The sequence below is a fragment of the Camelus dromedarius genome, chromosome 13, assembly GCF_036321535.1.
Source record: "Camelus dromedarius isolate mCamDro1 chromosome 13, mCamDro1.pat, whole genome shotgun sequence".
Taxonomy (NCBI): Eukaryota; Metazoa; Chordata; class Mammalia; order Artiodactyla; family Camelidae; genus Camelus; species Camelus dromedarius.
The window spans coordinates 50,487,544-50,501,807 of NC_087448.1; the positions used below are offsets into that span (position 1 = coordinate 50,487,544).

Sequence of the window (14,264 nt, forward strand, 5' to 3'; positions counted from 1 at the left end):
AAAAGAACTGTAACAATTTTTTGTTTTAAATGTCAATATGTACAACACAGTGGAAACACCACGCTCTGCAACTACTTATCCTTATCAGGAAAATTTCGAGATATGAAACTAAAAATGTATAAAGGGGTACAAATTTGCAAAATCCTTTTAGGAGATAAGTGAGAAAAATGTTTGAAGACCACAGTTGAGTCTCTAAGAGTATAGCATTTTGTTGGCAAAGCCTATGTTTTAATCCTCTTTGTATCCCCTAGTGCCAAAAAGAATACCTCAAACCAAACATTTGATAAATGAATATATGAATGATTATGGTTTCTAATTGGATATTGTTTTCTTAACTAAGTATTGTTTTAAGCCCTCACTCACTGATTTTCTGCATACTTTGAGAATAGCCCATCTTCCAAAATACTCAGAAATCAAGTCATTTATTTGTAAAGGATTCATTTAAGTGAAGTAGTATAAATATTAAGCTAAAGAAGAATAAAAATACTTATCATAGTGCACCAGGTAACACAATTTAGGCAGAAGAAATTAATATATGCCTTTCTTCAAATAAACCAAATAAATATTTTAAATAAGTACAATCACTTTTTAAAAAATATTTTAGTTAATAATATAAGCTACTCATAATGGAAATTTTTACAATAACTAAGAATGAGTCAACAAGCAAATACAAGTTGTTATAGAATATGCTGCTTAACATTCAATTACATTTATTATCACAAATAACGCAAAGCGCCCACACATAACTCAGATTAGCCTAAACCCCTGTACGGTACACAAACTGTCACACAACTACTACTAATAAATTAAGTTATATATTTTAGTCAAGCATGGAAAATATGGAATTGAAAATTAAAAACCCTGAAAAGAATGTAAAAGTTAAAACCTTATCAATGAAATCAAATTTAAGGCCACATTTAAAGTAACAAGGCTTGACTTTATCACTTGCAATGATCCTAACCTAAAGGGATTTGCCAAAGGTTCACAGGAAAATAATTTCTATATTTAAGATAATAATTAATAGTATCTTTTATACAACACTTAATTGTGTAAACCTGTCTGGACATTGGTCACTCGATTCTTAGTGGACAGCTGTTTTGTTTTACATGCCCAATATTCTTTCCCCTTTGACAACTGAACCGCTCTCTCCAGTGGAGAACCCACCTCATTTGGTTGGAGTAGAGTTTAAACCACTCATCCCAACATTTACCCTTGCACTCAAACTCCCAGAAATGAGTCCTTTCACAAGCCTTGCCAGAACATTCCACTCGCTGGCCACAGTGATTGTTTTAGAGATGGGCACATGATTCAAGCTTGGCCAATGAGTTCTTGCCAAAATTTTTGTTAGAGCTCATAGGAAAACATGTTCTGTCTTATGGCATTGTGAATTGTAAGGACAATCAAAGTCTGGGGCTGACAGTGAGGCCATCACTGCTACCACCTGAAGAAAGCCTGCCAGACAGTGAAACCAATACAGCAAAGAGTAAATCCAATAAAGGGAGAGTGGAGAGTCGGGGGCATCCTGGGGAAAGGCAGAGAGAGCCCAAGCCCTAAAGATATTTGAACATCCTGCATCTAGTCAGGCCTGAACCCACTGGAACTCCCACCTATGTGAACGAATCAATAGTTTTTCTGTGCACATTTCTGTCACTTAAAATCTAATGACTCCTAACAAATATGACAATCTTTGTAAGGTAAAGGTAGGCAGAGCAAGTGTTAACTATCCTTATTTAACAATGAAGATACATGCTCAGAGAGGAATACAGAACATTTTGACCCTGAGGATATTCTGAAAAGCATTTTCATCAGAATAATACTAGCATTCATAAGTTTGCATTAAGTAACTAGCATTTAGAGCAAAATTAAGCCAAAAGAACGTCTTGATCAATTTTTATAGAGCACATTTTTATTTTTATTTTATTTACAGTATTATTTTATAGTGATTTGATTTATCAATCACATTTTTGGTCCATGTAGAATTTCACCACTCTGTTTTCCTTTGTGGCCATCAGCATGGATTGGTTATCAGAAAGATTGTGCTCTTTCTTCAGTATTAACCAGTAACAAATTTTGCAGTATTGTAGAGTTTTATTTTATATTGATAATTTCTAGTTAGTCTTTGAATTTTTATATGACTGATAGTTTTTATCTAATTCTTGGCTAACCCATGAGAAAGATGGGCATTTTCCTCAAATATCTCAAGGCTGTTCTATTGTCAAGATCTTTACCAGTCTCAAAAATGCTTTTCTCAGTTACATATTTCAGGCACATCTGTGGTAGCCCTTCTAAAATGTGCTTATGTTAATGAATATACACACTTTAGGACAATTAACTCTGAAATGGACTCACAATTCAAGGACTTGTCGCTCTGACGAAGAAGTTGGTTTAGTGCAGGGTTTCTCAACAGCCAGCACTACTGACATTTCGGGCCAGGTGGTTCTTCTTTGTGCGGGGCTGTCCTGTGCATTGTAGAGTGTTTAGCAGCATCACTGGCCCCTACCCACTAGATACCAGTAGTGTACCCTTCCTCTTGGTCATGACAATCAAGAATGCCTTCAGACACTCCCAAATGTCCCCTGCAGGAGGGGAATCACCTCTGGTTAAGAATTACTTTAGTGTCACCATTTTTTTATATATAAAAGTTAGACTCAAGAGAAAACCAAATATATCAGCACTTTCCAGGTTGGTCTGCACGCTCCTAATATGGGTCTTACTAACAATTTATTAGGATACAACTGTTCCAGGATTTTACTGCTAAATTCTTTGGTATCTAAGAGTCACAATGTCCTCAGGGTCAAAATAGCCTGCTGCAGGTTCAGAGTAGTTAATAATTTCCCCACAGTTTAATACCTAGTAAATACAGAGCTAAGACTTGCACACACAATAGGTTTTCCCTTTATATCATATTTCTCAACTGAAGCAGGAGTTCTGTATTTCCCTTCCCCAAAGTCATTAATTCTGCTATAGCCCAAGGATATAATTTTAAAATCACAAAAACACATATGGATAGATGTTTATTGCACTGTTATTATATATTTAAAAATAGACAACCTGAATATCTAAGAATAGGAAACTGGCAAAAGAAATTATATGGGTAAATATATGAACTTAATGTCTATTTAAAATGATCATGTACAGCAATATTTATCACTATGTTAACACATTAACAACCATGGCTAAGAATAAATTATAAAACATACATGACCCTATTTTTAAAATGAAATATGTATTTATGTAAACATACAGTTTACAAAATCTGATAGTATTAACACAAAAAAGGTGACAATTATGAATTTGCACGGAAGGCTTATGTTTTAGGGAATTTGTACTTTTCATTGTTCTACAATGAACATTCATTTCTTGTATAAAAAGTATTTTTAAATATTTCTGTAAATAAACTTATCTCATACAGATAAAACTGTGAATCGCTTTAATAATGGTATAAGAGGACAGCATGAAACATGTCACAGTGGGTTTATGCAGAGTTGTTTCCAGATTTTTCATTTGATCTTGATCTCTTGTATAACTGAGTCTGTTAAACATCGGAGCCCTACTGAACTCATTTGCCTTCATCTGTGAAAACACTACAGAAATCTTTATTGAAAACTCTTTGCAGTAGCTAACCTTGTCACTCTTTATTCCTCAAACCAAGGGACAATACAACTAACTGAAGTGCAAAGAGACGTAAAGAATTTACAGATTATGGGTGCTTAGACTACCTAATAGCAAAGGATAAAAAGCAGTGGGTTTGGGGATTTTTTTTTTTTTTTTAACAAAATGACCCTGTCTTCCCTCTGCTTCTCAGGCTTTATAAAGCTCCTACCTTGAAAGCCAACAAGGCAATTCCAGCCTCTCCCACTCCTTCTCTGTATGAACTGGAACATACGTCACCAAATGCTTATTAGGTGCACGGAGTTGACAGGCACAAAAAGGAATATAAAGATCAATAAGACGTAATACAGTCCAGGAGAGATAAGAATAGTAGATAATTTGTATCTATTGTTTATGTACCTTGATGCTCTTTTTCCAAACTACTAGGAAGCAAGGTCAACTACAAGCACAGAGGAGATGAGTTACTGGTCACATGTGTGAGTGCAGCTGAGAGCATCTTTCCAGCCTAAACTGTAATTAATTACGGCATGCTGCTATTTATGGTTTACATTTGTCTGTGTATGACCTCTGGTTCAAAATGGGACGCTCCAACCTTGATGGCCTATACTATGTCCCAGGGAAGCCCAGGGCTTGCCTTCAGCTTACCTGGCTCAAAGCTGTTCTCACTTGAGTCCAGATCTCTGGTGAGTTTCCACCTGCATTTATCCACAGTCCCCATACCTTCAACCTTGTGATCTTTGTGGCAGCAAGGCCAGTGGGGTTAACATCATTTACTTCTCGTGCTATGATCCTACCAGAGTCAATGACTGAGTCTAAGAAGTTGATATGTTGTCTGTAATATATTCATGAATCTCACATTTGAAGCAAGGCCTATAGTTTGATTTGCTGGACATAACACAAATTTTTAGGACATTTCTAATGTTTTTATAATCAACATGTACCACTCATGTACAAAGAACAATTTTTATTATTTTTTTAATGTTCACATGAATTAACCCTGCTCCATCAGCCTACCTACATAGTTTTGACAGTTCTAAACCTAAAAGGAACTGGCTTCACTTCTTCTAAAGCCAAGGAAACAAAATAAATCTCACATAGCTGAAAATATATGTACTAAGAACAATAAAGATGCCAACTTTTATTGAACATTAATATGTGCCAGGAATTATATGAACTAATTAAATCATCACAACAACCCTATCAAATATACTATCCTTATTCTCATTTTACAGTTAAGAAAACTGGAACACAAAATTAAGTAACCTACCCTCAAATACCCCTATCTAGACAGTACAGAAACGGGCTCCAACCCAGACTGTTTAACTCCAAAGCCCAAGTTATAGATTATGCTACACTTCTCTTGAACTCTCTGCCTTCTAGGACAAAGGAGCAACAACCAAACAGAAAACTCAAAGAATAAAAAAACAAACGAATGAACAGTCAACCTAGAAGCATAATCACTGATAAAGGGGCAGATGCTGAAATCACCACAACTCTATACAGGGAAAAGAAAAAAAAGTTTGTTCAACGGATGGAAGAAAGCGTGAATGAATGAATGAATGAATGAAACATAAAAGACTTAAACTCTCTCATTTTCTGTAGAGGAAAATTATTGGTGGTAACAGGAACAAGGAAACTAGCAACTTCATGGAGGAAATCTCTTTTCTAAGCAATAAAGACAGTGACAAAATCTTGCCTAGCATCACTTTGCCATTCAAGAGAAGCAACAACATACATCCCTGACCTTAACCAGCACAAATGCTCTAACTCCAGCACGCACACAGACTCCTAAAACCAGTTCAGGTAGAGCCAAGAAATACTGCGCTTAGAAATCAGAGCATGTGATTTGACTATAGTCACTACTTAGCTGTGTGCTCTTCAGCAAGTCACTTTTCCCTTTTTGGGTCTACGTTACCTCAATTGTAGAGACAGGGGTTTTAATTAAATCAAGTTGTGGGGGTTTCTCAGCTCTAAGATGTGAACCTGCGAGAGATGAAAACTCCTGTAAAACTTGGAAAGGCTAGTGGATACATTTAAACCCTAATGATGGGTTCTTTGCCGAGAATGTACACTTCTATGCTGCCACTAGCCCTGGCTGGAACAAGGCACAGACTGACTTCCAGGCCCTTGGGACTCAGCGAGCAAGGTCAAGTCTAGCTTTCAAAGCCCTCTGAGGGCTGCTGCATTAATCTCTGCGTGGACTATAATCCAAGTCAGAATTCCGAGGGTGAAAGCAACAGTGGGGGAAGAAGGACGCACTATTCCAGGTCATCAGAAATCTAAATTCAGTATCCTCGGGGTACACAATGAGGCTCAGAGAGGGCAAGCGCGCAGCCCCGCGTTACACAGCAGTTAGCGACGAGGTGGAGACCAGAGCCTCTATCCCCCGGCTCCCCGCACAGCGCTCCTTCACAAGCGAAGCAGCAGAGACTGCGGGGGGCGGGGGGGGGGGGAGCGGCGGAGCGCAGGGGCCCCGCGCGGACCGCAGGGCGGAGGGGGCGCCCGAGGTTACCTGTGTCGGCCCCCGCCCCGGCGTGCACCAGCCTGACCTCCGACCGCCGCGCGTCGCCGCCCGGTCGACCCCGCATCACCTGCCGCAGGAGCAGCCGCACGCGCCGCGCAGCCGGGCCGCCGGGGCCGCCGGGCGCCCCGAGGAGCAGGAACCGGGACTGCATGGGGCCGGGGGCGTTGTCGGGCTCGGCGAAGGGGTCGGGGCGAACCGCGCTCCCGGCGGGCTGCGTGAGGCTGCGCGGCGTCGGGGACAGGAAGCAGGTCCGCGCCGGGTCCGCCGGAAACTCCTTCCCCCGGCGCGGCCGCCTCTGCGGTGTCGGGCCGGCCCGGCCCGGCCCACGGGGGCGAGGGGAACCGGCATTCGCCCTCGGAGGCCCGGCCGGAGCCGGCCAGGAGGAGCACCGGGCCGAGCACTGGGCCTGGCCGGCCGCTCCGCTTCTCCTGCGGACCCTTGGCTCCGGGACCGCGCGCTCGCCCTCTTCGCCCTCACCTGCGACTGTTCACCTGGGTTCCCCAGGCCGGCCTCTAGTCGTTCCCCGTAGTCCTGTGAACGCTGGGGAGTCCAGGAAATGCTTGAGGGTTCCAGGAGCATTTGATGGTGTGACTCTTCAAATACTTATTCTAAGTCTTCGTTTCTTGGTTGATGGCCTAATCTTGTATTTCGCTTTCCCAGAACGCGGCTTCAAACCCTTTTCAGAAATTGAGTACGTATTCTGGAGATTGTGGGAACTGACACCTGTCTGGATTCATTGTAACCGTACCTGTGTTTCCAATTAGTACCTGAGAGCCTTACCCTTTGTTTATTTTTAAAACGTGTTTTATAACCATACCTTAAATTCTAATTGGAAAACACATCTTGGTGATATATAGAAATTACCTTAATGTCAGAAAGGACCTAAATCAAGCACTTTTTCGGTCATTCTGCAGTTGAAGAGTTATATAAACATACTTTATATCTTTAGTAAGATTAAAAAAAAGCAAACTAGGTTATTAGCTAAGGCTGTCTCCCTGTATCCATACCAAAAGCAGAAATGGTCCTACCACAAAGCAAACTAAGCCTAATATAATTATATGGTATCTTCAAAATACCAGGAGTGAATTGACCAAGGCAAAATGCTTAAATCAAATTACACAAACATCAAACAGAATGCAGAAGGCTTCGCTTTCAGCTAAAGGCCTTGTTAATTCTACAGCAGTTAGTATCTTTAAATATATACCAAGCACCTACCATGGGCATAACCCTGTGACTGGTGCTGAGAAGAAAGTGGAGGAGACAGTAAAAGAATCTGAACTGAGGAAGGCTGGTGCATCTTGCTGAGGATTGGGCTTAACATGTTAAGGCTGAAACAGGCTTCTAACCTAGTTGGGGAGAAGGTGAAAATAAAGGTAACTGCATGCTGTATTACAACATGGTTTCACATGTATGTTCTCATATAATCTTCATAACAGCCCTGAGACAGCTAGGCAAAAATGTAATAAATGTAGAATATAACAGTTTACAGACTGTTCTCCCACTTTGAGTATATGCTATGTGGCAGGCATTGGGCTAAGTATTTTAATGCATTATCTCATTGCACACAGCAGCACTTTGATTGAGGTATTATTATTATTCCCCATTTTACAGATGAGGAAACTGAGGCTGGAAGAGTTAAATACCTTGGTCAGGGCATCTCCAATTAATCTTACTGGAATGCAGAACAGTCTTCCAACAGTGGAAAAACAATGGAAGGTAATTGAGCAGAATGATTGGTGAAAGCACTAAGAGCTCTTGGAGTTGAGATACTGGCAATACAGTTTACAGCATTCGGTCATTCAACAACATTTACTGAACAACTATGGGATAAACAGTACCCTGCTAGGTCCTGGGTAGCAATGGACTCACATCAAGTATAGAAGACAAACATATGCATAAAGAATTACAACACAATCAGGCATATGTTTAGGATATTTAGACTCAGAGTACTCTGGGGCAGAGTGCTTTGGCTGGGAGAGATCAGGGAGGTTTCACAGGGAAGATAATGCTTGAAGTGCTTCTTGAAGGATATGCAAGAATTTTTCAGGCTGAGAAAAGGGCACGTGGTATCTGGCAGAGGGAAGAGCAAGTACAAAGGTACAGAAAGCTGAAGTGCGTGGCAAGACTGACTCAGAAAGTGGTTCACTGTGTCTAAGGTCAAGTACTTAAAGTAGTTTGTAGAGATAAGACCAGAAAGAGAAAGTGAGGCTATGTGGTATTGGAGGGGAAAGAGCTTGCACATTAACCTTCAGGAAATGGGAAAACAGTGAGCATTTTTTAGAGTGACAGATCTGCAATGTGAAGGAGAAAATTGAGCCAGAGAAAAAGGTAGCACATAAGCTTCCCTTTGAATGCTAGTTTAGATTTGGATACACAAAGAAGACTGATAGAAAGCATAGAGTCCTGAAAAGCACGTAGAGACAGTGAGACCAGCCAGGTGAGAGGGCTATCTTTGGAGAGTGGGAGAAGGTATTGTCAGAGAAAGAGGAAAAGATTATAAAGAATCTTGAATGGCTGGAGAATCTCAAATGAAGAAGTTGGACTTCATCTTATAAGCAAATTGGGTCACCACTAGACAACCCAATGGATCATATGTGATCAATTTGATCATAGTTTAAGCAGTGACATGAACTATGAATTGAGTAAGGCAGGAAGCATCTAGTTCTAACTATGTGGAAGTTAAAAAATTCTCTGCTTGAAACAAATGGACCCCAGCGGTGGCAGTGAGGCTGAATGGGAAAGAATAGAGCTTAGCAATGTTTATTTGATGAACCAGAGGTGTTTGGTTTGAAGAGATAACCATCGTAACCTCTAGGTACCTTCACTCAAATTCTCACTAAAAATTACTTGGGATAAACCACACTGCCAAAATCTGGTATTTACTGTTAAGCTTTCCCCAGAGTCTGGGAGGAATGTTTCTTACCTGCCACATTAATGTAACTGGATGGAAAGTGCAATTAATAATCTATCCATGCTACATCCAATTAGAAGAAGGTAGTTGCTCCATCCCTCCTTACTGCTCACCCTACTGAGTAATCAAAGGTCCGTGCCATGGTTCCCAGACCTCAGCGTTCATCCTGGCCCCCTGGACAACTTGTTAAAATATCAACTCTCAGGCTTCATTCCCCACCCCTGTCCTGAGATTCTGACTCAGTAGGTCTGAAAGGGCCCAAGAAGATGCATTTTCAGCCACAGCTATAGGAGATATATACTTACCACATATTTTGGTTACAAAGCTGGACAACAGTTCCTTCTGTTGCTGTTTGGCTACTAAGTTTGCCCCACCTCTTTATCCTCTTCAACACTTTGTAAAAAAAATACATAAGTACTCTTCCTTATCCACAAGCAACCAGAAAAAAAGAAAGATATAATAAACTAAGCAGGGAATTGGAGAAAAGAGGAAAGAGAAGAACAGATGATAGCCCTTTTACGTCATAAAATGTTTTTAGACCAGGACACTGGCAGGAAAAGAGAGAGGGAGGAGAGATGTGTGAACTAGTGGAAACTCTCCCACTGCAAAACACCTAATAATGCTGGACGAAATATTTTGAAATTCCATTTAAAATGAATTTTTAAACTTATATGAAAATAGGAAAAATTCTCTAAAACCAGGAATGAAGCTGGAGGAAGAGTCTGGGAAGGTAAGGACACACTGAAGGTGCTGGCTGCCCTAGGGATATCTACCTTCCTTGGTGTCCATGGCTGTCGGGGCACCAACAGTGCAGGGAGTAGACTGAGGACCCCAGCGTAAAACCAGAACTGACAAAGGACTACACAGTTAGCTAAATGGTAAACTATGGAAAAAAATTGCAAACGGAGACAGCATAAAGTCACATCTGTCTGCTTGATTCTAGGTAGAACTGTTTCTTTTTTCCCCTCTAAAAATTGTGGCTTTCTACTTGGAACTCAGATGAGTTTAAGGCATGATACAGTATTTGCTTGTTAGGAAGAAAAATATAAGCCAATAATTTTAATCTAAAATGGATTCAGTAAATGTACAGGATATTTGAACAGTGAAATTAACAAGTTTTATTTGATGAATATACAAAAAAGTAAAAAAAAAAAAAAAAAAAAGCAGCAGTTGAAGAGTGTTCACTATTTGCAAGAACAAGTCCAGCATTAGAAATGGGTTCTATGAAAAGCCATGAAACAAGTTTCAACACAAATCAAAGAATAGAGAACACTGTTTCTCAGTTTAATGCAATTAAATGATAAATCAATTTTATGACAAGTAAAAAAATAGATATACTTCTATATATTTATGGGTCAAAGAAGAAAAATTAGAAATCATTTAGAAATGCACAACAATGAAAATATCTCCTATTAAATCCTGTGATGTGGAGTGAAAGCCATACTGTGCCTAGAGCCATAAAATCAATAGACTAGTTTTCAACTTAAGAAATTTAAAAAAGAATAATAGATTAAATCCAAAGAAAGTTGCAAGAAGGAATAAGAAAGACATAAACAAAAATTAATGAAATGAAAAACAAAGATAAGAGAAAGAATCAACAAAGACAAAAAGTTAGTTGTGTGTAAAGACTAATTTTTACAGCAGAAATCCAAGAAACTCAATAGAAAGGTTAAACGATAAAGTTGGATAAATCCCCCAGAAAGGGGAACAAAAGGACTAATAAAAGATTTCAAAGTTAGAGGATCAGAAAGAAAAGAAAGAAAAAAGGAAGGAAGGAAGGGAGATGAAAGAAAATCATAGTATATTTAGTCCTGCAAAACTAACATCTCATTGCTATTGTAATTTGTATGACTTTGACTACCAGTGACGATGAACATTTATTCATAAATTTAAAAGTCATTTGTATTTCTGAACTGTCTAATTCTCCTTCTTGTATTTTTTTGAAACATCGTTTTGATTTTAATGACTTTCTCCATATTAAGAATATTAACACTCTTTCAATAGGTTGCCAACACACTTCCATTGCTTTTTCCTTCCTCTACATCCTCTGTACCTCTGCAGCTCAAATCCTCAAATACTTGTGAGCAAACAAGTTGAACCAAAGAAGTAATATGAAATTGGAAGACTATGGGCTTTCAAAGTAGGCGAATCTGGGCCCCAGTCACACTTCATCACTTCTAGTTGTGCATCATTGGGCAAATTACCTAGCCTTTCTGGCCCTCAGTATCCTCATCTGTGAAATAGAAATAATGATTCTTAATAGGGTGTTATAATAATATATGTAAAGTATTTAACAGATCATACTGTAGGTATTCAGGAAAGGTTAACTATTTGAATAACTGATCTTCAGAAGTTAGGCAACTTGATACTTTAAAGGGTTTTAAGTGGCTATTAAAATATAAATTCAGTGTTTGGAGGAGAGTCTCAAAGTCTTGATCACTATGGTAAGTAGCTTCAGTTATATCTATAAATTTATAAAAAGGCACAACATTCTTTAACCTTTTTCCTTCAAAGAAGCAATATCTAGGTTTCTCTGTCTACCAGACAACCATTTGCCTGTTCAGAGCACCCCTTCCAATTCTTCTAATGGGGGTAACCCCTTTTCCATTCAGTGCCTGCATCTCCCAGACCGGGTGAAGCTGTCAATCACCTAATCCCACTTCAATATGGCTCAGACTCACAGAGCTTAATTCAGCACCAGACAGCTTTATCAGAGTTGGCGATGGGTGCAGGGACTTAATAAAATTACAATGCTCACAGTCCTCACGTAAGTCGAGAACTCTCAGGGCCATCTTTGCTGTGATTCAGGGAGAGGGGGCCTGAACCGGAGAAACGCAGAGCAAATGATTAAGACAAAAGAAACAAAGTGACCTGGCAGTATTCTTTGAACCCTGAATGAGCCACGTTTGAACCATCTCTTTGTATGTCTATGCGTAAATAAATATTTATTTAATGTCAGTTTGACTTAGTTTTCTGTCACTCATAATTTCAAGAGTTCTGACTGATGCCAGCTCTTATGCCCAAAGTCTTGCCAGAGATACTTGACTGAGAGATTTGGCTGTCCTTGCTACTCATCACTTCATGGTGCCTCTCTATATATGTGGAAATATGGTGGCTGTAGATTATAACTATAAATTACATTAAGGTCCTAATTGATAAACAAACGAGAAAAAAATCTTGGTGGAAGCAAGATGGCCACACATGGTATTTCCCTTGGCCCCCAAAGTTTCTAAGTGGGGGAACATCCTTTAGCACAACTGTCCTCTCAGTGTAGGGTCTTGCCGAGAGTGGAAAGCTCAGTCCTTGTAACACCATAATTTCCGTCACACTCAAGGCCTATTCGGGAAGAACTTAATCACCCTGTGCACTTATAACTAAAGAACTACAGATGTCAGTCTCTTTCAGTTTTTGACTTCACTCCTGCATCATCAAAGGCCAGCAAAGGAGAGCAGAGTGAGCTCAGGGGTCCCTTCTCCCACACTTTCCAGCATTCTAGAAATCTGTTCTCCCAAAGCCACTCTTTGACTCTGATTTAAAACATGTTACATCAGTTGTTCTAATACCAAATTTGGTCTAAGGACCACAACTGCAAATCCATTCACCATATATGAGTTTATCAAGAAGCTAAATTAGAGACCAATTTTCTCAGTTTAAAAGGATTATCTATAAGGCTTCTTTAAAATGGTCAACCCATAATGTATATAATTAATTGATAAAAAATCAACACATGCTCACATTGTTAAGAACTATTTATTTTAGGGATTTTTTTCCTTTGTAAAAGCATTTATCCTCAAAATATTTCTTTAAAAAAATCTAGTTATGTCAGAACATTAGCCTCTTAATTTATAGCCAAAAACATCACATCTTCTATTTCATTATTCTGAAAGCTTCATTCAGTACCATTTAAGGTAAGCAACTGCACGTAAGTACCACATTCTTAAGTAGTTCAGGAATTATTGTGTTCTTGCTCTTGCTGTTCCCTCTTCCTATAATGCTCTTCCCCCAATGTTTCCATAACTGGTTCTTTCTCAGTTTCGGTTCTCAGCTTAAAACTCTACTTCTCAGAGAAGCTTCCCTATTCACCCTATCAAAGTAGGCCTCCTTCCCTATTTTCTATCTCATTACCCTTATCACAGTCTGTAAGTACTATCTGCCTTTTACCATCTCTCTCCTTCACTGGACCCTAAGCTCCAGAAGGTCTGTCTGGTTGAGCATTTTCTCATGAAGTATTTCTTGAATAAATGATACTGTTCTTTTTTATACATACTTAACAAGTCTCAAGAAATTAGCAAAGGCTGGTGATGTCTGCCATTCTTCCCACCAATACCAGATTTCCTAACACAAACCATGGATGATGAGCTTGGAAAATAACACAAAGGCAATTACATTGTCTCATTTGGTTACTGTCATCACAGCTAACTTTGGTATGTTTGATAAGTAAGACTGTTAGTTGTTTTTTTAAACTTAAAAAATTTTTGATTGTGGCAAAATGCATATAACATAAAATTTACTGCCTTGACCATTTTTAAGTGTACAGTTCAGCGGCAACATTAGCATTGTTGTGCTACCGTAGCCACCATCCATCCACAGAACTCTTTTCATCTTGCAAAACTGAAACTTTACCCATTAAGCAGTAACCAACCACCATTCTACTTTCTGTCTCTAGGAATTTGACTACTGGTGGTACCTCATATGTAATAGTCAGGGTTCTCCAGAGGAACAGAACTAACAAGATGCACAGATACAAATACAGAGAGAGAGATACAAAGAGATTTATTACAAGGAATTGGCTGATGCAGTTATGGAGGCTGAGAAGTCTGAAGATCTTCAGCTAACAAACTGGAGACTTAGGAGAGCTGATGGTATAGAGCCAGTGTGAAAGCTGGCAAGCTTGCAACCCAAGAAAAGCTGATGTTTCAGTAGGAGCCTAAAGGCAGGAAAAGACTGATGTCTCAACTCAAAGAGTCAAGCAGGAGGAATTCTCTCTTGATCACAGGAGGGTCAGTCTTTTTATTCTACTCAAATCTTCAACTGATTGGATGCAAGCCACCCACATTAGGAAGGGCAATCTGCTTTATTCAATCTGCTGATCCAAATATTAATCTCATCCAAAAACACGTTCACAGACACACCCAGAATGTTTGAACAAATAACAGGACCTCCCATGGCACAGTCAAGTTGACATATAAAATCACATCTGTTGCCTCAAAAAACAAA

At 39.4% G+C, this 14,264-nt stretch overlaps 1 protein-coding gene across 4 annotated transcripts in view; it reads right to left on the reverse strand.

The window, feature by feature from the left end:
• The window catches only part of VWA8 (von Willebrand factor A domain containing 8), a 297,615-nt gene extending 291,259 nt beyond the window's left edge, over positions 1–6,356 (reverse strand). For 2 of the 4 annotated variants that reach the window (XM_064493121.1, XM_064493122.1), the window contains exon 1: positions 6,125–6,355. In XM_064493121.1, the coding sequence (XP_064349191.1) occupies positions 6,125–6,287 (163 nt within the window). In that variant the 5' untranslated portion in view covers positions 6,288–6,355. Of the gene's footprint in view, positions 1–6,124 lie in introns of all 4 variants that reach the window. The other 2 variants (XM_031466068.2, XM_064493123.1) reach the window with 2 other exon arrangements.
• Positions 6,357–14,264: the final 7,908 nt, after the last annotated feature.